At 38.5% G+C, this 26941-nt stretch overlaps 1 protein-coding gene across 12 annotated transcripts in view; it reads left to right on the forward strand.

Annotated features, from left to right (window-relative positions):
- The window catches only part of tenm4 (teneurin transmembrane protein 4), a 660982-nt gene that overhangs the window by 392520 nt on the left and 241521 nt on the right, over positions 1-26941 (forward strand). For 9 of the 12 annotated variants that reach the window (XM_043691653.1, XM_043691652.1, XM_043691657.1 and 6 more), the window contains 2 exons: positions 23020-23275; positions 24395-24493. In XM_043691653.1, the coding sequence (XP_043547588.1) occupies positions 23020-23275; positions 24395-24493 (355 nt within the window). The remainder of the gene's footprint in view (positions 1-23019; positions 23276-24394; positions 24494-26941) is intronic. The other 3 variants (XM_043691660.1, XM_043691661.1, XM_043691664.1) reach the window with 1 other exon arrangement.

Consider the following 26941-nt stretch of genomic DNA (forward strand, 5'->3'; position numbering starts at 1 on the left):
AGACAGAGAGAAATGACTGCATGGCAGCCGGTCTCTCAGCCCGACATGGCGGTCCCAACTTAGCATGGCGGTCTCTCAGCAGCACGTGATAGTCTCCCAGCTCGGTGCGGCCCCAGTGTGCACTTCTCGGCTCAATGTGATGCCAGAGCAGTTCCTAGCCTCAAGAGTTTTGAGGTGAAGCCCAACATAGTCTGGAATCAAGGCCCGTGCAGACTGGAGGCTAAGTGCTCGTGTGGACTGGGTTGGAAGGACTGTTGTTCTGATCTTTATATTTCTCTATTTTTGAATTTAATCCTATGATCTGTAGTGCTGGATTTTGTATTTTTTTTTATTTTTCTAATGTTTTTTCATGAGAACTTGCACTTAAGAATCTGTACTTCAGTACCTTGTGGCTAAGATTGCACCGTAAGTGGCAATTTGTAAACTTCTCACTTTACTCACTTGAGTACTTATGAAAATAAAGCTAATTGAATTCAATACATCTCATTGTGTAACTCTATGCACTGTAGTAGAACTCACCTTTCCGTGTATGGGCACACAAATGCTCCTTTACTGCCGCCTAGTTATAACCTGCTCATGATTGGTGACTCACAATATGAGGATCCCTATTCTATACTACCTGAAAGATCTGCACAGAGTCAATAGCTCTGCTGGTGTCAACAAGTGTTGATTCAGGCACAGTGCATCTTCTTTTGTGCATTCCTGTTCTTCTTCCTCAGGCTGCTCTGGCTGGACAGGTGGTGGATTTTCAGTGTCTGAATGCAGAAAATCAACAGGAGAGGTTGGGGACAGAACACAGTGATGGGGTGTCCATTTAAACCATAATCCTTAAAGTGCAAAAAACAGTTTGATTGGAAAAACTCTGAATCAGACTTGGAGAATAACACCTTTGGTATCAATCACAACTGTCCTGATGAATGGGATCTGGAGTTAAATTCCCAACAATAGAAATCAGTTTGCTTTGAATGAGGGGAACCAGAGAGTACTTTGTTTGGAGCTATTAATGTTCGAAAGAGGGGGAGGAGAAGGCAAGAGAATCTGATGGTATCATTCACTTATTGAAGCCTAGAATTATTCCATCCTTCCAAAATATGAAGGTTGAAATGTGGAACTATTTACTCAGAAAGGGAAGTGTTTGGAGGCCATTGGGGAAGAGCAAGGGAGTGAAACTAATTGGCCGTCTAATTTAAATAGCTTGCACAGGTCAGAAATGATTTGATACAATGTGAGTGGTGAGACTGGTTGCGGAGGGAGGCTTCAATTGTTCTCAGAATTTATACAGTATGTTGCTGGCTATAATGTGGAAATAATACATACTGTGTTCCATTAAATATAAAAGTGCTCTGTTCACTGACCTGTTTAAATGTTTTCACTAATATGTACACATTCAAGCATTTAATTTTATTGTCACAATGGTAAACTTTCAAAAAGGACATCACCAAGAAACCACTTAGCCATTGAAATAAAACTCGCCTGAAATCTCTCACGCTATTGCACTCACCTTAATTAGAAACAAATTTTGAAACTGGAACCTGCGGTATATTTACAAAGAAGAATTTAATGGGATTTTTAGTTGAACTGGTGCTTTAGTTCAGGAAGCAAGGCAGCTATCACAGTATGTTGTCTGCATAATTTGTGTGCCAGAGGGCCTGAGTTTAATTCATACTTGAAATCTAAATGTATGGTCAGTAGTCTGTCTCAAAAATTATGAAATTTATATTTTTGATTATTTTGCATTTCTTCATATGAAATTAATTTTGACCTCTGAAAATATGTCTTCTGAAATGAAGAATAAAATTACAAGCACGCATTCATCGTATAATGTATATTTTGAAAACCAGGAATAAAAAGGGAAAAAAAAGCAATATAAATTCAGCTTCATAAGCACTGATATACAATTGATTTCAGCAAGGATAAACCTTGGGGCATGGAGAGACATTGCAACATGGTATGAAAAAGAACATCAATATGTGCATTTTTCTGAGATTTTCTGAAAATGAATGAATTATTTTGGTTTCCCTAATGATTCAATGGATACATGCACCATACTGTGTGGTACTGGATCATGTAGCTCAAGAATACCCTGGGTTTCATTCTCAGTCTATATTCAATTAATTATTCTGAGCTTGGAGGATTACAATTGATTTCAGAATTCTGCTGCTTGAGAGGGCTGGCTACATTATCTACTAGGTTTCTGACTAAGTCACTTGCAAGTTTTGGAAAATGCTCCCTAGAAACTGTTGGGAGAAGAGCAAAATTTAGCTGTCTTTGTTAGTCTTCTACCATTGTTGAATAGCTGAGGCTGACTCATATCTGCAAATCAAGATTTGGTTACCTGTCACTGAGATGACATCAACCTGGCCTGTGAACAATCAGTTTCCTTTATATAGTCATATCCATCAAAGTGACAGGAGAATCCATCACAACAGGAGTGGTATTCAAACTGTAAATGTGATCTGTATTTCAGACTTCAATGTGTTTTACATCTCCATCTTCAGCATAAGAAAAGGTAAGTATTTAAGTGTGATCAACCATAATTCAAAAGACGTGAAGCTTTTTTTAGTGACACAGATTTTAATTTGGATGCATCTGTGCTTTGTAATCATGGTTCAGGTTGGGTCTTTGGGATGGCCTTCAGTTTCAGTAACCCTGGAAGGTTATGCACTGAGCAGCTGGGATGCCCATTATAGAATCCATTTCCTTTTCATAACCATCCAGCGTACGGCATAGAACAACACCGTTCAGCCAACCTGCCTGTGCCTACTCTTTGAAAATGGCCACAAAGTGGAAAATTACACATACTTTCTTCAGGAAAGAGTTAGAAAATCCTTAGAAAACCATAAAACAGTAACAGTTTGAATACCAATGTGTTTTGTAACAATTTTTCCTGTCACTTCAATGGATGAGCATTAAACAAGGAGATCAATTGGTTACCATTTAGGTTTATGCAATCTCATATGTGATATCAAACCAAATCTTGATTTGCTGATCCAATCATTGAGTCATAGAGTCATACAGCACAGAAACAAATTCTTCAGTCCAAATCGTCCATCCAACCAGATATTCTAAATTGATTTAGTCCCATTTCCCAGCACTTGGTCCATATCCCTCTAAAGTCTTTCTATTCATGTAATCAGCAAAATGCTTTTTAAGTGTGTGACGAGGCTACTCCTTTAACAAGGTTAACTTGTCCTTGGCTTTTCTTTCAGAGAGGTCATAAAAGCAGCACCAAAAAGTCTGGGTTTAACTCCATGAGAATGCTTTCAAGTTTAAAAAAAACATATGTACAATGAAAGGAGAGTGGCCAGTTCTTCCAGATCAGCTTTTACCTGGTTTGGTTTGGTTTTCAGCAGGTTGGCTGTTCACTGAAAGCAGGCAGTCAGTTTCGAGAAACAGTTACATGGACGAAGGTGCTGTATGCTGAATCCTTCAGCCATATCTGTGTCTCTCCTGTAAGACCCCATGTTTGATTTTACCTTTTTTGTCAAGGAGTGTTTATCGGGATTGTTGTAAGTATTTGGAATAGCATCATTATGTTGGGATAGTCTGTTGGGTTTTCAGATAAGTTAAGTTATTCTGTATTGTGTTCTCTTTTAAGTACATTCTGTTTTGTTTAAAACAAAGTGGTTGGGTCAGCTACATTTCTCCCGGAATATCCATTTTACAGCTGCTTAAAATAACTAGCAAAGTTAGGGTCCAGAATACCTTCTTGAAATGTTTTGAGGGGGTCAGGTCTGGTCCATAACAAATGTTGTCATTGCACCAGCCTCCACCACTTCCTCTGGCCACTCATTCCATACACGTACCACCCTCTGCATGAAAAAGTTGCCTCTTAGGTCCCTTTTTAAATCTTGCCCCTTGCACCTTAAACCTATACCCTCTAGTTTTGGACTACCTCACGCTGGGGACAAGACTTTGGCTATTCACCATGCCCCTCATGATTTTATAAACCTCTATAATATTATTTGAAGGTACTATGAAGTATGACTTAGAGTCACTGAAAGGAGGGGAGCCTGGAGCAAAAGGCATTGGGGAGGTGGTATATTTTCTATTTATTTTTATTGTACCATGTCTCCTGTATTTTCTTTTATATTGTAGAATTGCGTCCAATGTCTTGTCCCAACTGATCAGACAGCCTTGTGTTCAGGCATTAACTGGAATAGTTTTCTTCTTCTTACCAGCTTTAATGATAGCCATATATGCTGTGCATTCATTGAACAACATGAAGGAATGTGAAATTTTTCCATGTTTTATTTTGTTCAGACTGGCGTCAAACATTTTGGTCCCAACGTTTTGCCGGCAGAAATCCTAGAAATTGTATGTGGACCGTGTCTGCTGGAATTCTTCAACACTGAGGTGTATTAACATTTGAGGAGTTCCTCAGAAAACCTTTAATTTCCACCCTGTAGGAATGGGCAAGTGTTTTGTTGTTTACCTGGCACATGCCAGTTAAAATCTATCCATCTAATTGCCCATGGAGGAGATTGTCCCTGCCAATCCCTGTCATGCTGGGATTGGCTCCTAAACAATGACCCAGAACAAATTTTAAAAATAGTGGCTTCCTTGCCACTTCTAAAACCTGGACTCAGTAGTGTGATCCAATAGTAGGGGGTAATATATTTAATGGAAGGTAATATTTTTCATATTCCAGCCTCCATAACTCCTCATTGAGCCTCAGTTTAAGGGATTCCCAGCCTCCATTTGGCGTTTGTCTGGTAAGGAGCAATATTAGAAGGCAGCCAAGTAACTATCAGAAATAGTGGAGGTACTCATGGGCAGCCACATGATGATCTTAAAATGATCATGCGTTCCAAGAAATGGGCAACAGACAACAAAGTTAGGGTAGGAGGCCCATGTAACTGTATTGAAATGTCAACATCTTAATATTTGTTTCCTTTATTAAACTCATCCTATTTTAGTATTTTATTCTTTAACATTTAAATATCATCATGTCCAACCCTTTGAGGGTGTGAGTTCAATACATGCATCACTCTAATGTGTGGTCAATATATAGCTTGAATTTTGCATAGAGTTAGAGAGTCATACAACACAGAATCAGATCCTTCAATCCAACCTTGTTCATGCTGACCATATTTCCCAAATGTAACTAGTCCTATCCACCTGCATTTGGCACATATTCCTCTAAACCTTTTCTATTCCTGTAGCCTGTCTGAATGTATTTTTGTTGTTGTAACCATACTTACATCTATTACTTCTTCTGACAGTTCATTCCACATATGAACCACCCTTTGTGTGAAAAGGTTGCCCCTCAGACCCCTTTTAGAGCTTTCTGTTCTCATCTTAAAATTATGCCCGCTAGTTTTGAATTGTCCTACTCTAGGGAAAAGACCTTTGCTACTCACCTCATGATTTTATAAATCTTGATAAGGGCACAACTCCGTCTTCTCCACTCCAGTTAAAGAAGTCCCCTTATAACTCAAACCCTCCAGTTGTAGTAACATCCTTGTAAATATTTTTGTGATTAAACATAGGAGATAAACTAGGCTGAGGGATGGAGGCACAGGTAGGAAGTGAGGAACTTGATTCTGGATTAGTGGTGCTAGAAGAGCACAGCAGTTCAGGCAGCATCCAAGGAACAGCGAAATCGATGTTTCGGGCAAAAGCCCTTCATCAGAAATAAAGGCAGTGAGCCTGAAGCGTGGAGAGATAAGCTAGAGGAGGGTGGGGGTGGGGAGAAAGTAGCATAGAGTACAATGGGTGAGTGGGGGAGGGGATGAAGGTGATAGGTCAGGGAGGAGAGGGTGGAGTGGATAGGTGGAAAAGGAGATAGGCAGGTAGGACAAGTCCAGACAAATCATGGGGACAGTGCTGAGACTTGAGTCTACCTTTCTCATTCAAATTTGATACAGTTTAAGTTGCTCATAAAAGCTGGCAGGGTTCTCTTTAAATATGCAGATCAGGTCCTTGTCATCCTTAGGGCCCAATCTAACTTTTAGTCTGAGCAGTAGCTTCCCAGTCGATCAAAATCTTTAGTAAAAGGAGCCCAAAGCAAGGTATATTTTACAGCGCACAAGGAAATCCTGGCATTTGCACCTCCAGTCTGAACATACCCGACTGGTATTATCTTTTCAGAGCCCTGGACTGTGTTGATGAGCCTGTCACCAACACCAGCTTCTTGCAGTTCTGTTCATGGCAGAGTAGCCACTTCTTGTCAACGCATGTGCTACTGAGCCCCAGCTGAGCTGGTCCTGCTGCTGCTCCTGTTTGAACAAGCCCCATTCTGGCCTCAGAGCTATGTACACAATGTCTAACCCTCAATCTATTCTGTATTTCCAGGCTCCCTTGAATATGCCATTTAAAATTATACAAAGGACTGTTTTAAAAAAAAATGCACAATATTTTGTTATTTGTAAGATAAATCATCACTTTGGTGTTCAAAAACCAGTAAGTGGGATAGTAGGCAAATGCAAATGTAATTTTCAGTCTTTGTGTGCTGCTCCTGTGAATAACCATGAGAGATCCTAAATGAAAAATGGTTCAACAAATATTCAATTTGCTGTATTTCTTTCTTTGGAGTGTAAATGATCATGCAAAATCATTCTTAAATCCCTAATGTCTGTCATAACATATTTGGTCACCTCTGACTTAGCTCAGTGATTTTATCTTTTAATATGTTCCTTTTTCTGATGATGTAAGAGTAATTGATGTTCCTTGTCAAATCATCCTTGTTGCAAAACAGCTTTAGTGCAGAATAAGCAGGCTTCTAGTTGTTTGCATCAGACTGTGTTACCTTTAGCTCTTCAATTGCCCTGGAGCACAGCCTTCTCTCCATTTGACTTCAACTCAAAGGATTCTGAACAACAAATCTTTGTGACATGGACTGTAACTCTGTTGTCCTAAACCTTTGTCAATGCATTGGTTATGGGAGAAATATTATAGAGATCTCTATTATATAAAAAAAAGTATCATTGGTCTATTTTTGTTCCAAACAGGCTATCTCTATAGCATTAAATATCTGTCTTGCTCTATTTTTCTGTTTTTTTTCTTTTATGTTTGGCTCTGTAACTATTGAATTGAGTTATGAGGAAAACCTTCAACAATTTGGACTCTTGCGTCTTCAAAGATATGAATGAAAGAGGACCTAAAGGAAGTCTTCTAAATATAACAACTCCCATTTATAAAGCATGCTTAAAGGTTAACTTGTCCTAAGGTACTTTAGATAATAATAAAAATTACAAAGATTAATCTGAAGCAGTATTTCAAATTGAAACACTACCACTAACAAGCTTGCATCTGGCTTGGTGACAAGAAGCATTTATTTGTGTAATCAATGATTATTGGTCATGTGGTAAGATATTTAAGGAAAGAGTTCTGTAATCATTCAAATGGTACTTAGAGGGTGAGATGGAATAATTACAGTTTAATTTGAAAAGGTGAGCTCAATAGAAGGCCTCCACACCTTCTGTGACTCCATTTCCCTGCACCCTGTTGCTTTATTCTTTTCTCTTCACTTCTATGTCTTTCCACCCATGATTATTTCCTGTATCCTCTTCACCCCTGTAATAACAAGTGGCAGAGTTAAATAAATAGAAAAATTTCTATTAAGCCAAGATGATCCAGCTCATAATCCGAGTGCAAGCAGGCAGTGAGTAGAATCATGTAACTGGTAGCCATTTTGTTTCTCCACCTGCTGCTCAGAAACATGCAAGACATGATCCAAACCAACTGATCGACCACAGATCCAAATCACGTGAAAACTGGACTCAAACAAGGCTATGTCATCCCACCAACCTTCTTCTCCATCTTCTTTATTGTAACTCTTCATCCCGCATTCATGAAGCTTCCCACTGGAATGGACTTTCTCTGTAGGAAACGTGGGAAATTGTTCAACCTTGGTCACTTCCAATTCAGAACCAAAACTGGTGTGACTTTGCCTCCAGCAGGGTGTCTTACCTGATATAGCTATGCTTATATTATCTCCGATAATGTAAGAAACTGGATATGGATATCACAGTATTGAAGAATCCCAACAGATATTTTGTTACAAGTAACCATTATGTACTGACATTACATTCATCAGGTGCATAAGTGTCCAAGCTAGGTTTATAACATAGCAGCATGCTTACAGCTGACAATATTGGTCATGTTTCAATGGATCTGTGGTACATGGAGTATTTATTCAGGGCATACGCTATACTACAATGATTGTATCATAAGCATATTTCTTAAGGGTGGCATACAAACCAAAAGGCTTTACACAACAAAAACCACCCAACCTTGGTCATCAAATCTATTATGTGCAAATGGTGTATTTGTGTATATATACACTCGAGGTAAAGCCCCATCAATGGCGGCATCATGGAAGTATATGACAGAATGGTCCATAGGTTAAACAAACGTCTTTTACAAGTCTGGTCCCATTTTGCAATATTCCAACCAGCAAGATCTGCTGTGAATGACTGGAAGTGTGGATCAATTCTCATACCTTGGGAACTTCCTTTCAATGAAGGCGGAACATCAATGAAATTTAACTTCAGTTCCAGCATGTCAGCACAGTTCTTGGCCATCTGAGAAACAGAGGGTTTGATGACAAAGACCTCAAACCTGTGGTTGTGCTCCTGGTTTATAGGAGAAAGTGAGGTCTGCAGATGCTGGAGATCAAAGTTGAAACTTTATTGCTGGAACAGCACAGCAGGTGACAGCCCTGTTACCTGACCCTCTGGATGTATCAAAGACATGGACACTGTAGTGCAGACATCTCAAAACCCTTGAGAAATGTCATCAGTGGATGTCTCCACAAAACCTAGCAAGTCCAGTGACAGGACATTCATTCCAATGTCAGTGTCCTCCTTCAAGACACAAGTTCCAAAACTTCCACGTGGCATGGTAACTCAGTGGTTAGCACTGCTGCCTCACAGCACCAGGGACCCAGGTTTGATTTCACCCTTGACCGACTGTCTGTGTGGAGTTTAACATTCTCCCTGCGTCTGGGTGGGTTTCCTTCGGGTGCTCCAGTTTCCTTCCACAGTCTAAAGATGTGCAGTTTAGGTGGATTGGCCATGGTAAATACAGGGTTACAGAGGTAGGGTAAGGGGGATAATTTTTGAGGATCAATGCACACTTGATAGCCGAATAGATTCTAGAAATGAGCTCCTGATCAAAAGATGAAAAGAACAAACTCCGTGTGAGTATGACAAGCTGTTACCAGAAGGATAAAGGAAATATTTCAAGGTTGTATTTAAAGCTTTCTGGAAACAGTCTAAGATCCCCACGCATTCATGGGAATCCCTTGCGTATGACCATCCAAACAGAGAAGGAAGCGTCTCCAAAGGTTCTAACCATTTGGAGCATCTCTGATGGGCCAAGTATGGAGGTTGATGGTGCACATGAAATCCTGAGTATCCCACCTACCCAACTCTTCAAACAAAGGCTACTGCCCCTATAGCAAGGTTTGTGAACCTAGTATGAGAGTATTTAGTCAACTCAGAGCCTGCAACTCTAGAGCACAAAAAAGTCATCCTAGATCTCAAGGGACTGCCTAAGAAGAAAAAGAGCCACGGTGTGAGGCCTTAATGGGGATTATTGTGAATGGTAGCCTTTCCTACCTTCATCATCTCTCTTTATATCTATAATTTCCCACAGTGCTGCAGTTCTCCTTTCAAAAATTTCCTGCTCTTCTGACATTCCACTTCTGCAATCCCAACACTCAAACACCATGGGATATGCATATTGGCTCCTTGCTGTTGAATTTCCACTGCATGAATCCATTCAGAGTCCTTGTAGGATAAAATCAAGGGTTATGTATTTCACAAAATTTTTGACAGAGGGATGAAGTTAGAATTTGTAATTTCCTGCCACAAGACTTTATTGTACGGGCGTCGATAAATTCATTTACTAGGGAGAGATTGCTCAGAAAAAAACATTAGATCATATCTGAAGTGAGATGTGGCATTGTAGTAACGTCACTAATATCACAGAAAACTTGGCTAATGCTATGGAGATATTGGTTCAAGTCCCACTAGGGCAATTGGTAGAACTTACGTTCAGTTATTAAATCTGGATGTTTTGCTTTTTTTAAAAAAAAAGAGCTTGGCTCATGGTGACCATGAAACTATTGTTGTTTGCTGTTAAAACTCATCTGGTTTAGTAATTTAACAGAAAACCGCCTTCCTTTCCTGCTGGGCTCCAGACCCACAACCATGTGATTTGAATCTTTGAAGTGGCAAAGTCAGTCAATTCAAGGGCAATTTGAGATGGATGTTAAATGGCTAATAAATGGACAATAAATGCTGGCTTTGCCACCCCACTATAAAAGGAATAAATTGTTAACTGAGAAAAGCATAGTGTCATAGAGATGTACAGCATGGAAACCAGCCCCTCGGTCCAACTTGTCCATGCCGACCAGATATCCCAAACCAATCTAGTCCCATCTGCCGGCACCCAGCCCATTTCCCTCAAAACCTTTCCTATTCATATACCCACCCAGATGTCTTTTAAATGTTGCAATTGTACTAGCCTCCACCACTTCCTCTGGCAGCTCATTCCATACATGCGCTACCCTCTGCGTGAAAAAGTTGCCCCTTAGGTCTCTTTTATATCTTTCCCCCTCACCCTGAACCTATGCCATCTAATTCTGGACTCTCCTACCCCAGGGAAAAGACTCTGTCTATTTATCCTATCCACACGCCTCATGATTTTATAAATCTCTATAAGGTCACCCCTCAGCCTCCGACGCTCCAGGGAAAACTGCCCTCATTTATTCAACCTCTCCCTGTAGCTCAAATCCCCCAACCCTGGCAACATCCTTGTAAATCTTTTCTGAACCCTTTCAAGTTTCACAACATCCTTCCGATAGGAAGGAGACCAGAATTGCACGCAATATTCCAAAAGTGGCCTCACCAATATTCTGTACAGCTACAACATGACCTCCCAACTCCTGTACTCAATACTCTGACCAATAAAGGAAAGCACACCAACGCCTTCTTGACTATCCTATCTACCTGCGACTCCACTTTCAAGGAGCTATGAACCCGCACTCCAAAGCCTCTTTTCTTCAGCAACACTCCCTAGGGCCTTTCCATTCGGTGTGCAAGTTCTGCTAAGATTTGCTCCCCAAAATGCAGCACCTTGCATTTATCTAAAAAGCATGATCGCAAGCTTGATGGCATAAATGACCTGTGTCCCTTGTACATTCTATAGTGGTTTGAAAACATTGTAACCTATTATTCAATCTGTTTGATTAACATTTTATCAGTTTTCACTTTTTGTTCTGAATGAATGTTTCTTCCTAACTTTTTGTAAGCACTTATCATGTATTTTTGCTACTGTATCAGCAAATCTAGTTTCATTAGCTTTCAAAGGCAGAAGGACCTTTGAAATGTTAAATTATGTGATTATATCTTCTAGTAGTCTTTTGCATTCTTCCATGCATTTGAAACTTGATGGATTAGTGAAATCTAATTGAGCAAAAATGAGAGTCCAGTTTTAAATGCCCCTTAGAGACAATAATTCGTAACTATTTACATTCTCACTTCCAACAACTATTTTATGAGAACTTTATAAGCACATTTTTGAGAAAGACTTCATCCTTTCCAGGAATATACGTGAAACTATTGGCAAACTGTTCTCTTCTCCATGCCTTGTGTAAGTTGCTTATGTCTGCGATTGATAAATTGAGACGAACAATAATGAATCATAATTCAAATTTATTTAATAAATGGGCTGGTGCATGTTCAAGTTATGTTTTTGTAAATTTGTTGTAAGAGGCTATGTAAGCTAAGAAAAGCCAGTAATTACCTTGAATAGTTAGTTCAATGAAAATCAATTTATGAATTTAATTTTAACTAAATCAATTAATTTATGAATTGCATGTAGAAGACATTTTGTTTGTCCTGGTTTAATTGCCAAAACCTGTTGCCATTTGATACTGTTCGTAGTGGCCAGATTCTATGTGCATTGCTGTCAATTTCAAGACATTCTCGTGTGGAGTAATCATATACAAATATTGATTTCAACTGAGGTTTACAGCAGTAAATTTGACCTGGGAAGTGAAGAGGTCGTCAAACATATATTGAATCCCCAAACTAAATGATAAGGCATTGTAGGAAGCCCAAGGTCACATGGATAACCTGAGAAGGTATAGTTTTACCTTATCAGCTAAATACTGCAGTATCTATTTGTTTGATTATGTTTCCAACCGCACTGTTTGCAAAAAAAAGGAAATCCCTTTAGATTTTTTACCCAAGGCTTTAGGGGATAATCGTTTGTATTCTATGGACATCAGTTACTGAAGACAGTTAATCCAATGGCAATTGTGAGAACGACTCTTTCAATGTAAGAGTATAACAATTCAATGTGTATCATTCTTGATGATGTGTATAACCTCAGTTTGAACTCCAGCTTCTGCACTTCACAATTGTTCAATTTGAAGTGTTGAGTTCAGTTAAAACAATTACAAGTAGTTAGCTTTTGTTTCTAATGACCAGTTCAAAAATGGCATGGCACATCTCCATTGGCAAGTGAGATTGGAACCCAGACTTTACAGTCCAGAAATATGGACACTGCCCCTGTATTACAAAAGCCCAAAAGCATTTAGGGGTATGCATAATAAAGAAAATAATATATTTTCTGAAATACTGATCTCTTCCAAGTTCACGTTTAAAACTTGTACCTTGCAAAATATTCTGTAATTATAAATATAAACATTATTTGAAATGAACTACTTTGCAGAGAAATATTAAGACAAGGGTTTTGAGAATTTTATTATGTTTTTTCAAAAACAGGAATAACTTCTTATCTTAATAATTTCATTTTTACCGTGGATTTGGAAAATTTCGTTTAGCAATGTACTGTTTACATATTAATATTTTACTCCTGAGTGACAACGCCTACTTACTATTCCATTGCACTTCCTCTCAGCTGAATCTTACTGTGCACAGTTTCAATTTAGCAAAGTTTTTGTTGTGTTGCTTGCAGCACATAGAAATTTAAATATCTGACACCTATGTTAGCACAATGAAAATCCATGAGGCAAGCTGCTCTGAAATTCTATATCAGATCTTTCACCCGTTGACAGTTTCCAGCACAATGGATAGCATTACAGCTGTACGAAGGGAGGATATTCCTGGAAATACATCCAGGGAAGTTATTTGGGTGGAACTGAGAAATAAGAAAGGGATGATCACCTTATTGGGATTGTGTTTATAGACCCCCTAATAGTCAGAGGGAAATTGAGAAACAAATTTTGTGAGGAGATCTCAGCTATTTGTAAGAATAATAGGATGGTTATGGTTGGGGATTTTAACATTCCAAATATAGACTGGGACTGCCATAGTTTTCAGGGTTTAGATGGAGAGGAATTAGGTAAGTATGTGCAAAAAAACTTCTGATTCAGGATGTGGATGTACCTACTAGAGAAGGTGCAAAACTTACTCTACTCTTGGGAAATAAGGCATGGAAGGTGACTGAGGTGTCAGTGGGGAGAGCACTTTGGGGCCAGTGATGGAAAAGGATAGCGCAGATCTAAAAGTTGAAGTTCTAAATTGGAGAAAGGCCAATTTTGATGGTAGTAGGCAAGAACTTTCAAAAGCTGATTGGGGGCAGATGTTCGCAGGTAAAGGGATGGCTGGAAAATGGGAAGCCATCAGAAATGAGATAATGAGTGTCCAGACACAGTGTATTCCTGTTAGAGTAAAAGAAAAGGCTGGTAGGTATAAGGAATGCTGGATGATGAAAGAAATTGAGGGTTTGGTTAAGACAAAGAAGGAAGCATATGTCAGATATAGATAAGATAAATCAAATGAATCCTTAGAGTATAAAGGCAGTAAGAGGCTAAAAAGGGGACATGAGATAGCTTTGGCAAATAGAGTTAAGGAGAATCCAAAGAGTCTTTACAAATACATTAAGGACACAAGGGTAACTAGGGAGAGAACAGGGCCCCTCAAAGATCAGCAAGGTGGCATTTGTGTGGAGCCACAGGAGATGGGGGAGATACTAAACAAGTACTTTGCATCAGTGTTTACTGTGGAAAAGAATATGGAAGGTATAGACTGTAGGGAAATAGATGGTGACCTCTTGCAAAATATCCATATTACAGAGGAGGAAGTGCTGGATGTCTTGAAACACATAAAGGTGGATAACTCCCCAGGACATGATCAGGTGAACCTTAGAACTCTGTGGGAAGCTAGGAAAGTGATTTCTGGGCCTCTTGCTGAGTTATTTGTATCATCGATAGTCACAGGTGAGGAGCCGGAAGACTGGACATTGGCTAACGTGGTGCCACTGTTTAAGAAGGGTGGTAAGGACAAGCCAGGGAACTGTAGACCAATGAGCCTGACCTTGGTGATGGAGGGAATCCTAAGGGACAGGATGTACATGTACTTGGAAAGGCAAAGATTAATTAGGATGGTCAACATGGCTTTGTGCATGGGAAATCATGTCTCACAAACTTGATTGAGTTTTTTGAAGAAGTAACAAAGAGGATTGATGAGGGCAGAGTGGTAGATGTGATGTGGCAGATGGAGTTTAATTCAGATAAATGCAAGGTGCTGCATTTTGGGAAAGCAAATCTTAGCAGGACTTATACACTTAATGGTAAGATCCTGGGGAGTATTGCTGAACAAAGAGACCTTGGAGTGCAGGTACATAGCTCCTTGAAAGTGGAGTCGCAGGTAGATAGGATAGTGAAGAAGGTGTTTGGTATGCTTTCCTTTATTGAGTATTGAGTACACGAGTTGGGAGGTTATTGGTTACGGCACTTTTGGAATATTGTGTGCATTTCTGGTCTCCTTCCTATCAGAAGGATGTTGTGAAACCTGAAAGGGTTCAGAAAAGATTTACAAGGATGTTTCCAGGGTTGGAGAATTTGAGCTAGGGGGAGAGGTTGAATAGGCTGGGGCTGGTTTCCCTGGTGGGTTGGAGGCTGAGGGGTGACCTTATAGAGATTTATAAAATCATCAGGGGAGGAGACAAGATGAATAGATAAGTCTCTTTCCTGGGGTGGGGGAGTCCAGAACTAGAAAACATAAATTTCGGGTGAGAGAGGAAAGATATAAAAGGGACCTAAGGGGCAACTTTTTCATGCAGAGGGTGGTACATGAATGGAATGAGCTGCCAGAGGAATTGGTGGAGGCTAGTACAATTGCAACATTTAAAAGGCATCGGTACGGGTATATGAATAGGAAGGGTTTGGAGGGATATGTGTCGGGTGCTGGCAGGTGGGACTAGATTGGGTTGGGATATCTGGTCGGCATGGACGGGTTGGGCTGAAGGGTCTTTTTCCATGCTGTACAACTCTATGACTCTATGATATTGCAATTAAATATGAGGTCAGCTAATATCACTTACCTGGATTTCCTGCAACATAATAGTTGTGTCATAGAGTGACTGCAGCATAAGGCTGAGTTACAATTGAAATGCAGCTGTGATTGTAGCAAGCACCAGTGGTCAGAGCAACAACTCAGTACTAAAATACTCAATCTCCTCATTTTCAAAAGGCACCATGCCTAATTCAAATGTTTGCTTCTCCAACAATCCTAGTTGATTCCAGTGATGTTAATTTCACCCAAGTGTCATTGTGTTCCTTCAAATCATTTGAACTGACTATTTTTCTGTTCATCCCTTAATTAAGCTGACACTTCAACTTACCTTTCCATTAAAACTAAAAGCACAAACAAAACTCGAGGTACTGGAAATCTGAAACAAAATCAAAAAGTTCAGGGGAAACAGCAAATCAGGCAACATCTGTAAAGAGAACTGCTGAGTCGACTCTATCAACAATGTTGTTTATTATTACAATCTATTTCCACACTCACCATGTTTGTTGCCTTTTATTCACCATCTTGTGTCAAATTGAGTCCATAACACAACATACATTTCTTCAGCATTGTTCCTAACATTAATGGGAAGTTGCTTACAATTAAGTTTCAAACTCATGTTGCTGAATAAAGCAAACAGCTTGTCCCTTCTATTTTTGTTTATCTAATTGTTTTATTCATATGTTTTTGTTTCTCTTTCATACATCTGCTGTAATTATTAAGGCCCCACAGGTATTTACTACATCACAGCTGCCTAAGTGCTGGAACAGATTGGTTTGTTTCTGTGGTATTTTCTGAAAATTTAAAATATTCTATTCCACAAGTATCACACTTTCTATGACCTAATCCCATGGCTGCAGAAAACACAACAGTGGAATTTTTTTACTTTTAACCTAGTCTCAACTATTTTATCTTTTAATTTTTAGTTGCCACATGGGTTCACATTCCACCAATTTTAATCTGTGTGAACAACAAAAGCACAAAAACCTATGTGATAACATTCCTACTTTGGGATCAACTGGAAATTCTGGCACAAGTTGTGCACAACATTGTGTGAGTTTTGAAACCTGCTCCCCTGATCATCACTGGGATTCTATTCCAATTTATTATTATTGGCCAATGCAAAATGACACAGCACTATTTTACAGTGTTGCCAAGCACAATTTATAAGAAAAGATCCATTTTTAAAAAAAATATTTTGAATGGTAACTTGGGGGAAGTTTGATTAAAACAGGTGAAAAAGATTTATCCTGAAACTAAAACAAACCATTCAATCCATCATCTTTGCCAATCCATTTCTGAATTACCTTCTTGCAAAATATATAGGAAACATTTTTTTTTAATTCTAATGGTGACAGCCTAGCGGTATTATCACTGGATTGTTAATTCAGAGACCCAAGTTCAAATCCTGCCATGGTAGGTGGTGGAATTTGAATCCAATGAAAGTCTGGAATTAAGAGACTAAGGGTGACCTTGAATCCATTGACAATTGTTCAGAAAAGATCATCTGGTTCACTAATGTCCTTTAGGGAAGGAAACCGCCATCCTTACCTGGTCTGGCCTACGTGTGACTCCAGACCCACAGCAATGTGGTTGACTCTTACTTGCACTCTAAGCAATTAGAGGTGGCCAATAAATGCTGGCCGAGCCAGTGACACTCTCATTCCATGAATGAATAAAACAAAAACATAACCTTTTCAGTTCTTCAGTAATTTAAGGAAAAATTAAAATTAACAAAACATTAGTACATGTAATTTTGTGTCATTGCACTCAGAAGAATTTTTGAAGCTTTCCAGAAACAGTGAAACATTCTAATGGTATAGAAATAATCCTTGGAGTGTTCGCCAGTTTTGAGGATCAGGCCATCTTCTAGGATGTGGCTTTTAAAGTAGGGAAAAGATTTTACAATTTGATTTGCACTGAACATAAGTTGTGCTAAAAGTATGGAATCCTTCACCCTAGTTTTGTGAAATTGATCACCATTCACTGGCAAAATTAGTGCAATAATGGACGTTCCAGGCCCAACACAGATATATGTAGTATGCATATGACCATGTTGACTCAAATTAGTCCTAAACAAGTGAAATTAACCCCGCCCACCCAAGAGGTTAAATCACTGATTCCTCTAATAAACTAACAAAGAGCAATATTTGCCCTGACATCTGGTTGCATTGCACCATTAGCTGCAGGGAGCTTATTTGTGTACCCCTCAAGACTGGAGTACCTTGGAGCATCAGATCAGGTAGTGAACAAATCAACCTTAAAAATGTTGTTACAGTTTACTGACTAAAACAAAATGAAGAACTGTGGATGTTGGAAATCTGAAACAAAAACAGAAACCACTGGAGAAACTCAGCAGGGTCACTGAAGTAAGGTTGCTATGCTCAAAATATTAACTCTGCTTTCTCACCAGAGATACTGCCGGACCTGCTGAGTTTCTCCAGTAATTGTTGTTTTTGTTTCATTACTGTTCACAGTTGGAATAAACAGCACATTTTTCTAGTTTCCTGTACTATATTAATTATTGAGTTGAATTTCTTTGCACTAGAACTAAAAATGCTGCAATCATTAATAAATCTATCAACTCTATCAAGTAAAAAATCGAGTTAGACACCACCTACCACCCCCTGAGAGAAAGAACAGGAAATGACATAACCAAAGGAATGACCTCACCACAGGAAATGACACCACCAACCCAAAGAAACCCAAACATATAAATAGAAAGCAGGAATCATGTACAGTGCTCCGCCTGAGGCCCACTGAAGATGTTACCTAGTAGGGTGAGGAAACATCTGGAAATGAACCTTCCAGCTCAGTGAGCAAACCTACATCCAGAACCTCAATCTGAGCTACAAATCTTCTCAAAACTCGCTATTAATAAGTCTAAATGACATGAAAAATTCATCTTGCATTGACAGATGAAGGAGTTAACATAACTTCTCCGAGGTGTAGCTGATTTCCTCCGGTATAATATTAGGTATCTATTCCACTTATTCTTAGTGATACCTCACATCTGCCATGAATGTTGGCTTTTCTAACACAAATAGTGTGTGCTCTCCTTCATTGCTGCAGGTACATAGTTGCAGATAACCAACTGCTACAATTCACCCACAATTATACATGAGTGAAATGCACATGACCTGTAATTTATTTCTTATTCTTTTGTCTTAGTGTTTGCATGGTTACACATTTATGTTCCCAATTCAGAAATGCATCAAATACACAACTTGTTTTACATATATATGTTCTCATCCTGTCCCTGCTTAGCTGGTGGATATTTTTATTTGACCTGTTCAGAGTTGTTATGGCACACCTCTGGAGCAAATGGGGCTCTAAACTATACCCTCTGACCCAGAGGTAGGGCCACTACCACTACATCACAAGAACCCTAAACTGTTAACATTACTCTTTGTAGCTTTGCTCTCAAAGGAGCCAGCTTAATTTTAATTATCCTGCTCAAACATGTTATGATATACCTCTGGATAGATGGAACCTGAACCTAGAACTTCTGGCCTAGCAGTAGGGACACTACCACTACACTGCAGGACTGTCCTACTTATCTGGTTCAAAATGCACTTATTAATGTGAAGTCAATTTTAAGCAGTGGAACTTCATAGCTCTTTTTAGAAAAGGTTAAATAATTTAATTCACAGTCATATATTTTTGAAAAGTGTATAATTGACAGCTGTATTTATATGAGCTAATATCATTTTGAAAATTGAAAACAGTTAATCACCTAATATAATAAGGATAGATCTTAAATGTATTTAGTTAATCTGTATTGAAAACAGTTTTGAAGATATGTCTGAAGCCGACTTGGCCAAATTAGGAAACATTCTGAAGCTTAATAGGCAGAGGCAGAAAAGGTTTCTGTGGATCAGTTAGCTGTTAAATGTTAAGTAAGTTTACTCATGGACTGGGCTTCCATTTCAGTTTATTGAGAAAATTAAAGCAGGAATACCTTTTGAGAAAGGATTGTAAATTCTATATTTACTAAATAGTAATCAATATACAAACGTATACCTACTGTCTTCTTTTAATATGCTTCATTTATTTGTCTACTGTTCATTCAAACCTCTTGTCGATTAATAACTTCAGCTACGATTTAATATTTATTTTTCTGTCTTTCTGTAAATAAGTAAACCGCTGGGTGACAATCTAGTTACTAAATTCAAATGCACAACAAGAATCCTGGGTTTGCTGAAATTAATTCATTATAAGCTCGTGTACTGCAGTGTGCTGTTCACCAAGTCAACAGCAAGTTCAGTATTCAAATCAAGCAAGATACAACATGTTGGGATAACTGAACCCAAACAAAGGAAGTGGAAGATAGTGAGAAAGAAAGGAAGAGAGAGGAGCAAGGGGAATTTTATAAAACACACACATTGGGAAGTGTGAGGTGTGGAGCTACTTAAGCAGGATCTAGAATTTCAATTTCCCCACAGCAGGTTGAGATAGAGCAGTAAAGTTGTGCAGTGTGTTTGCAGCATGTCGGGCATTCTTGTCAGATTCAGATACATGTTTGCATTCCATGAATACTCATTAATGTGAAACAGTTTGCAATGAAGTCCAATGTAAGCTTTGAGGTTCACATTAATTTTAATTGTCAGTCTTAGGTCTATTACAATTATGGAATGTGTTGAGAGAGCCAATACAATGGGCTGATGAATTACATGACTATTTAAGGTGTAACAATGTTTTCACAATCTTCACAGAATTGTTACATTGTTGATATTATTGTCTATCAAAGCAAGTAGAAAAAAATGATTCTTTATGAAATTAGTGGATGACATTGATTCAGAATGGAATACCAGCTCGTACTTCTAGCTGAGTAGATGCATGTCTCTTGTTCTCCTCTGTTGACTGTAGTTGTCCTTCTCACTTTGGTTTTCTTACTCCATCTTGGACTGTTAAATGTTATGCCGAATTATCCCTTAGTAACTATTAACTCCTGTGCAGTATCAGAAGCATCCTGTACACCAATTGGCTTGCCAATGCATGAATAGTATGTAATCAATCTCAAATTGGCTAGGTATGTGTGCCCAATTCTTGTTCGGTGTCTTTCAAAGATGGTCATCTTACTGATATCACTCCTTGCTAGATCTTGACAAGATAATGGGGCATCACTGGAGTAATTTGAGTGCTTGTTTGACAGTATGCACTGTTATATCCTTGTGATTAACATCATCCTAAATGTTCCAACTAATACATTTGGAAAATGTATTGGGAAAATTTTGGGAAAGTATATTTTTGTTGAAAAAACATGTGTGATTCCACAGTAACTGCTGGTCCCTGAAATAAGTAGACTAAAGTCATGTTCAAAAGATCACACTAGCATCTTTTGTTCTCTAAATTAAGTAGGAATCATATGAGCAAGAATCCAGCCTTATCACTCTACTGAAGTATGTTAACACTGAGGTTACAAATTACCATTTCAAGATACAGCAAAATATATAAATTATAACATTAATTCTGAAATAATGCTGTTGAAAAATCAAATTGTTAGAAGTACAGAACTGTGTCTTTTTGAGTAAAAGATTTTGCATCAAAGGCATTAACATTTGTTAGCCTGAGTTTACAAGTAGGAGTAAGTAGTTATCTATGTATACAACTGAAAGGGATATGTGTCTGTGTAGGCATTGTCTTTCTGTTCAAGGATAACTTCTGATCCAAAGTAGTTTGGGCAAGCTGGAATGTGCAATGGATGAACAAGTTTGAGAAAATGTGCTTGCATCTGCTGGTTTGTTTTCAAGAAGGAGATGAATGTAGTTCTTGGGCTAAAGGGATCAAAGAGTGTGGGGAGAAAGTGGGAACAGAGAACATAATAGAATGATCAGCCACGTCTATTTACCCTATCCTTAATAGAATGATCAACCATGATCTTACTAAAGGGCTCAATGGCTTGCCCCTGTTTCTGCTTTGTACCTATGTCTATGTTTACATTAGATTGGGGGATAAAAGCAGTTATAAAAACATAAACTCATGACTTCACTTTTGACTTGGTCATTCAGCTATTCTTCCTTGCAGGAAGTGCTCTACAGCTAATCGCAATTCAAAATTCAGACCTTTATTGGTCAGAGCATTGAGTATAAGAGTTGGGGTGATGTTGTGACTGTACTGGACATTGGTTGGGCCACTTTTTAAATATTCTGTGCAATTCTGGTCTCCTTTCTATCAGAAAGATGTTGTGAAACTTGAAAGGGTTCAGAAAAGATTTACATGGATGTTGCCAGGGTTGGAGGATTTAAACTAGAGTAAGAGGCTAAATAGGCTGGGGCTGTTTTCCCTGGAGCATCAGAGGCTGAGGGGTGACCTCATGGAGGTTTATAAAATCATGAGGGACAGGTAAATAGACATGGGTTGATCATCTTTTTAGGGATAGGGTAAAGAGATATGGTTGATCATTCTATTAAGTCCTCTGTTTCCACTTTCTCCCCACACTCTTTGATCCCTTTAGCCCAAGAACTATATTTATCTCCTTCTTGAAAACAAACCAGCAGATGCATTTTACCTGGGGTGGGAGAGGCCAGAACCAGAGGGCATTGGTTTAGGGTGAGAGCGGAAAAATTTTAAAAGTACCAATGGGGCAACGTTTTCATACAGAGGGGTGGTGCACGAATAGAATGAGCTGCCAGAGGAAGTGGTGGAGGGCGGTATAATTACAACATTTAAAAGGCGTCTAGATGGGTATATGAATAGGAAAAGTTTAGCGGGATATGGGCTAAGTGCTCGCAAATGGGACTAGATTAGGTTAGGATATCTGGTCAGCATGGATGAATTGGACTGAAGGGTCTAGTTCCGAGCTGTACATCTCCATGACTCAATGACTCTATAAAAGCATAAAATAAAACAAAGAACTGCAAATGCTGAAGATCTGAAACAAAAACAGAAATTACTGGAGAAACTCAGCATGTCTGGAAACATTTGTGAACGGAAAGCAAACTGACCTTTCTGCAAACAAGCGATATTTTCAATGTAGTATTGCTGCTTAGCTTTCATGTTAATACACTGCATTGAGCAAATTAAAATTAATTTGAAATTGAATTATCTCAGTGGAAAACAATGAATTTTATTTTAATTTGCCTAAAATGAACTGTTTTACCAACTGAACCAATATACCACTTGGTAGTCCAATGAAAAGAGGCTATTAAGCTAGATGTGGTTTATTACATACTAGCAATTGAGTATAAGTTACATTGATATGCTTGATATTGTTACAAAGACTATCAGGAAAGCCAAATGGTAGGTCCATCTCTTTTGAGATTCAGAGTTATCCAGCCTTTCCCCAATGAAATCCTTAGGACAGCATTAGATAGGGTGGAGCTTAATGCAATTTTTAACAGTAACCCTTTCAGAATCTTCACCTCATACATCTGTGCCCATGTATTATGAGATACTGACACAACTATTTGATCAGAGTAAACATCTCAGCAAGTACGCAAGTTAAATAAGTAATCTATCACATTTGCTGTGTTTTTAAAAAACCCCTAAGAAAAAATGCAATATTTAAAAGTTGGTGAATTGTACTTCTGTTGATAAGTTGATTAGATGTTTTAGCTGTGGGTTTATTTCTGACAGTTAATTTTCTGCATTTGAGTTGCACTTTTGATAATGCTAGCCTATGCCGGTCAAAAGGAGCATATATCTGCTCTAGTATTCACAATCAAAACATTTACAAGTAAAAGTGTCAGTGAACTACCAGATAATTTCAGTAAGATTATCTCTCCAATTTTGTTTTTTTCAGATCACTTGGCCAATCCTTCGCAGAATCATTCAATGCTCAGAACACCTCCACCTGCAATGACGCATACCCATACTCTAAACCATCCTCATGCCTCCTCGGTTAACTCTTTGAACAGGGGGAACTTCACTACACGCAGTAACCCCAGTCCTTGCCCAGCCGACCTTCCACCACCTCCAGAGCCACCTCCCAGCATACAGGATCCTGCCCATATGCAGGACAACTGGCTCCTCAACAGTAACATCCCCCTGGAGACCAGGTAGGCTTCTTGCATTGTTAATATAATACTGTGGCCTAAGCGGCTGTGGCTGTTTAGTATTCATATTCTAGAAAATCGCACACTGAACATTTGTAAATGTAAAATTGTAGAATATTTCTATACCATGTTTGTGAAAATCCATGTAAATAACTAACAAAATGCAACATGTCTAAGCAATGTTTGTTTTCCGTTTATATAATGGCCTGGGGTTTCTAGAAGGGGTACAAACAATCGGCTGAACACTGCACCACTTTTATGAAGATGAAGTTAGGCACAAGTTTCTGTGCAAACTCTGTTGAGTACCCCATGCATAAAATCTCCCATGAATCACCAAATCAAATTATCATATCAGTTATGATCAATAACTGGTCAATTAAAGGTGTTCAGGTAATTTCTTCTCAAAAACCAGGCTAGTCACCTGGTCACCAGTCTTGTGTAGCAGAATCCGATCAATTGGACATCTAAACTGAATTTAAAATAAGATGTTTCATCAGCGTGAGAAATAGATCTGAGTGAGAATTGCAGGCCATTAACAACGGATTAATGTGGCCACAGGTACCTGCACACCCAAAATTTCAATCAAGGTATGATGTGCATCGCTGAAAAGCCTGAATCAGGGGAAATCTACCATTCCGATCTGGGTACATGGAATTTTTTTAAGATGGGGACTGCTCTGTGCAAATTGATTTATGAACAAGCATAAAGGATGGCACTAAAATAAGTGCAAGTTGAAACAAGCATAACTCACTTATGTTTTAAATTCAGCATTTATTTTACATTACTTCAGTGAATTCTATCCACATTGTATGGCTATTTGGGCAGAAAACATGTAGAGACTCCAGGCCAATGATATGAGGCTTAGTCTTTAGGGTCCATTCATTTGAAGTAATTTTATCTGAACCATTTTACATTATACCTTAAACCCAGTAAATGACTGTTCTGAAAGCATGTTTTAAAAGGACATCAGTAGTTTCTCTGCCACTATAATTCCTGTCATTGCACTGATGTCTGATTTTTAATTTGTTGGCCATTTTGCTGATTTTGATTTTTGCTGTTTCCATTCACTATTTTATACATATGCAGCTCATTGGCTTCATTCATATTTCCATCTGAATGTAGAAATGTAGCAAAGCAGACATTCCTAGAGACTTTGCAGGACAACCTAATTGAGATGGACGTTTTTGCTTCTGCTCGACATGACGGTGGTTACAATGATGGGTATGTGATGCTTCTTGCTGGGAATATGACTCCTTTGCTCAATTATTCCTGCCTTAGAGTTGAAAACTCAATTTACAAAGTCATCTTCTAATTTTACAAACTACCGATTGTTTGTCAGACAATGATAAACTGCTACTATCAAAAGTCATATGTTTATGGAATACAACAATTTTTGGTATAATAATGCATTATCACTTGTCTGATATAAAGTATACGTTGACTTTCCTTTTAATGCTGAGCAATTGTATTCAGAGGATTTGTATATTTTAACTAATATATTCAGTCTTATCTGTAAATGTTGGAAAGAACCAAAATTATTGTTGTTAACTCTAATTGCAGACCTGGCAAGAAATGATAACTACCGTGCAAATATGTTCAATTAGACACTTGAGCATTTAAATTGAAAGATCTTAGTCAATTTGGTTTGATTGTAATATTCTTTCTGCTGAGATTCTGTTCTAGTTGATTTCATAACCCAATTTTGCTGACATCCTCTATTCTACCAGGATATATATAAAAAGGCATAAAAATCCAAATTGCAATCCAATTCAGCTCTGCTGAAAAAAGAAATAGGGTAAGACAAATCTTGGTAAAATCGGGTTAAGGCTCTTCTATTGAAACCATAAACATTCACTTTTTTTAAAGCATCATCACATTTCAAACACATTGAATACTAAATCCCACATTTGCACAAAATGTCTAAAATATGCTTTATATACTGCCACAGGCTAATGAAAGTACAGTTCAAATGGCAGTTGCAAAGCACACAGGTTTCACCCCTGTGGTTTATGACATTTTCTGAGCCTTTAGACGAAGTTAAAGCTTTCTCCCAACCATCCATTAATCTCTATTTCCTCACCAGTATATTGAAGCCTGCATTTCTTTTATCTCCTCACTACACCTCCTGCTGATCAGGACTTATTCTGAATATCTGAGGCTTTTCAATTTATTTATTTGAGAACTGATATTTATTGTGCTGTCCTGTGTTTAATGCAGTATTGTAGTGTGTTGCCATTGTCTTGACACTTTAGGTTCTCTTCACCTTGACTTTCAGGGGAGAATTTGTACACATGTAATTGTGCTGCTTAATCACAAATATGTCAATACCTATGATTTTGAAATGTGAAAGCTTCTTGCTTGCATTTAGCCTCATATTTGTGCAAGATAGCTGAGCTAACCTTGAAGATTAAACAGTGGTTCATGCTGTTACACTACAGTCTGATATTATCTTGCTACAATTAAACAATACGGACTTTGAAGTTTAACGTGCTTCAAATCATCCGTTTTCTCTTTTTCATATTTGTAGAAATGTCTGTTATCTGAATCACATGTCTTAAATGTGCCAATTGTATTTAAAATATCACACAGTGTTTTAAGTAGACAAGGAAAGAAGAAAAGATCAGTGCTGGGTACAGAATTCCAAAGATTCACAAGTCTTTGAAAACATTTCTCCTCATTTCAGTCCATTGATCAACTCCTTATCATGATACTCTGCTCTTTGTGTTTTAGATTTTGTGTGCCAATCCCTTTTCATGTCCAGTATATTTCAAATAAGATAGTCTTTCATTATTTTATGCTTGAAGTTACTGGCCCAATTTACTCAGCCTTTTAGCTTCGAACAATTCTGCAATCTCAGGAACCCAATGCAAGTATATCCTTTCTTATAGAGAAACTAAAACTGCACATAGTACTCTAGGTGTAGTCTCACATTTACTATTGTAGCAAGACTCCAAACTGCTAGATAACATTAAAGTTCCTGACATGAGTACGTTCAAGACTCTACGCACAGTAACATTTAGAAGTCTACATGCCTTCTTAACAAAAATCCTGCTTTTTCTATTCTTACCATCAAAGTGGATAACTGCACATATCAACATTTTGTACTCTATCTATCTTGTTGCCCATTGAGTTAACACCTCCTCAGAGTTTACATTCCCATTTGGAAATTGAAGTTATCTAATTGTTATTAGACCATAAGACCATAAGACATAGGAGTGTAAGTAAGGCCATTCGGCCCATCGAGTCCACTCCGCCATTCAATCATGGCTGATGGGCATTTCAACTCCACTTACCTGCATTCTCCCCGTAGCCCTTAATTCCTTGTGACATCAAGAATTTATCAATTTGTGCCTTGAAGACATTTAGCGTCCCAGCCTCCACTGCACTCTGCGGCAATGAATTCCACAGGCTCACCACTCTCTGGCTGAAGAAATGTCTCCGCATTTCTGTTCTAAATTTACCCCCTCTAATTCTAAGGCTGTGTCCACGGGTCCGAGTCTCCTCGCCTAACGGAAACAATTTCCTAGCGTCCACCCTCTCCAAGCCATGTATTATCTTGTAAGCTTCTATTAGATCTCCCCTTAATCTTCTAAACTCCAATGAATACAATCCCAGGATCCTCAGCCAGTGGGGACCAAAACTGGACACAGTACTCCAAATGGGACCTAA

This window comes from Chiloscyllium plagiosum, chromosome 6 (genome assembly GCF_004010195.1).
Source record: "Chiloscyllium plagiosum isolate BGI_BamShark_2017 chromosome 6, ASM401019v2, whole genome shotgun sequence".
In the NCBI taxonomy this organism is placed as follows: domain Eukaryota; kingdom Metazoa; phylum Chordata; class Chondrichthyes; order Orectolobiformes; family Hemiscylliidae; genus Chiloscyllium; species Chiloscyllium plagiosum.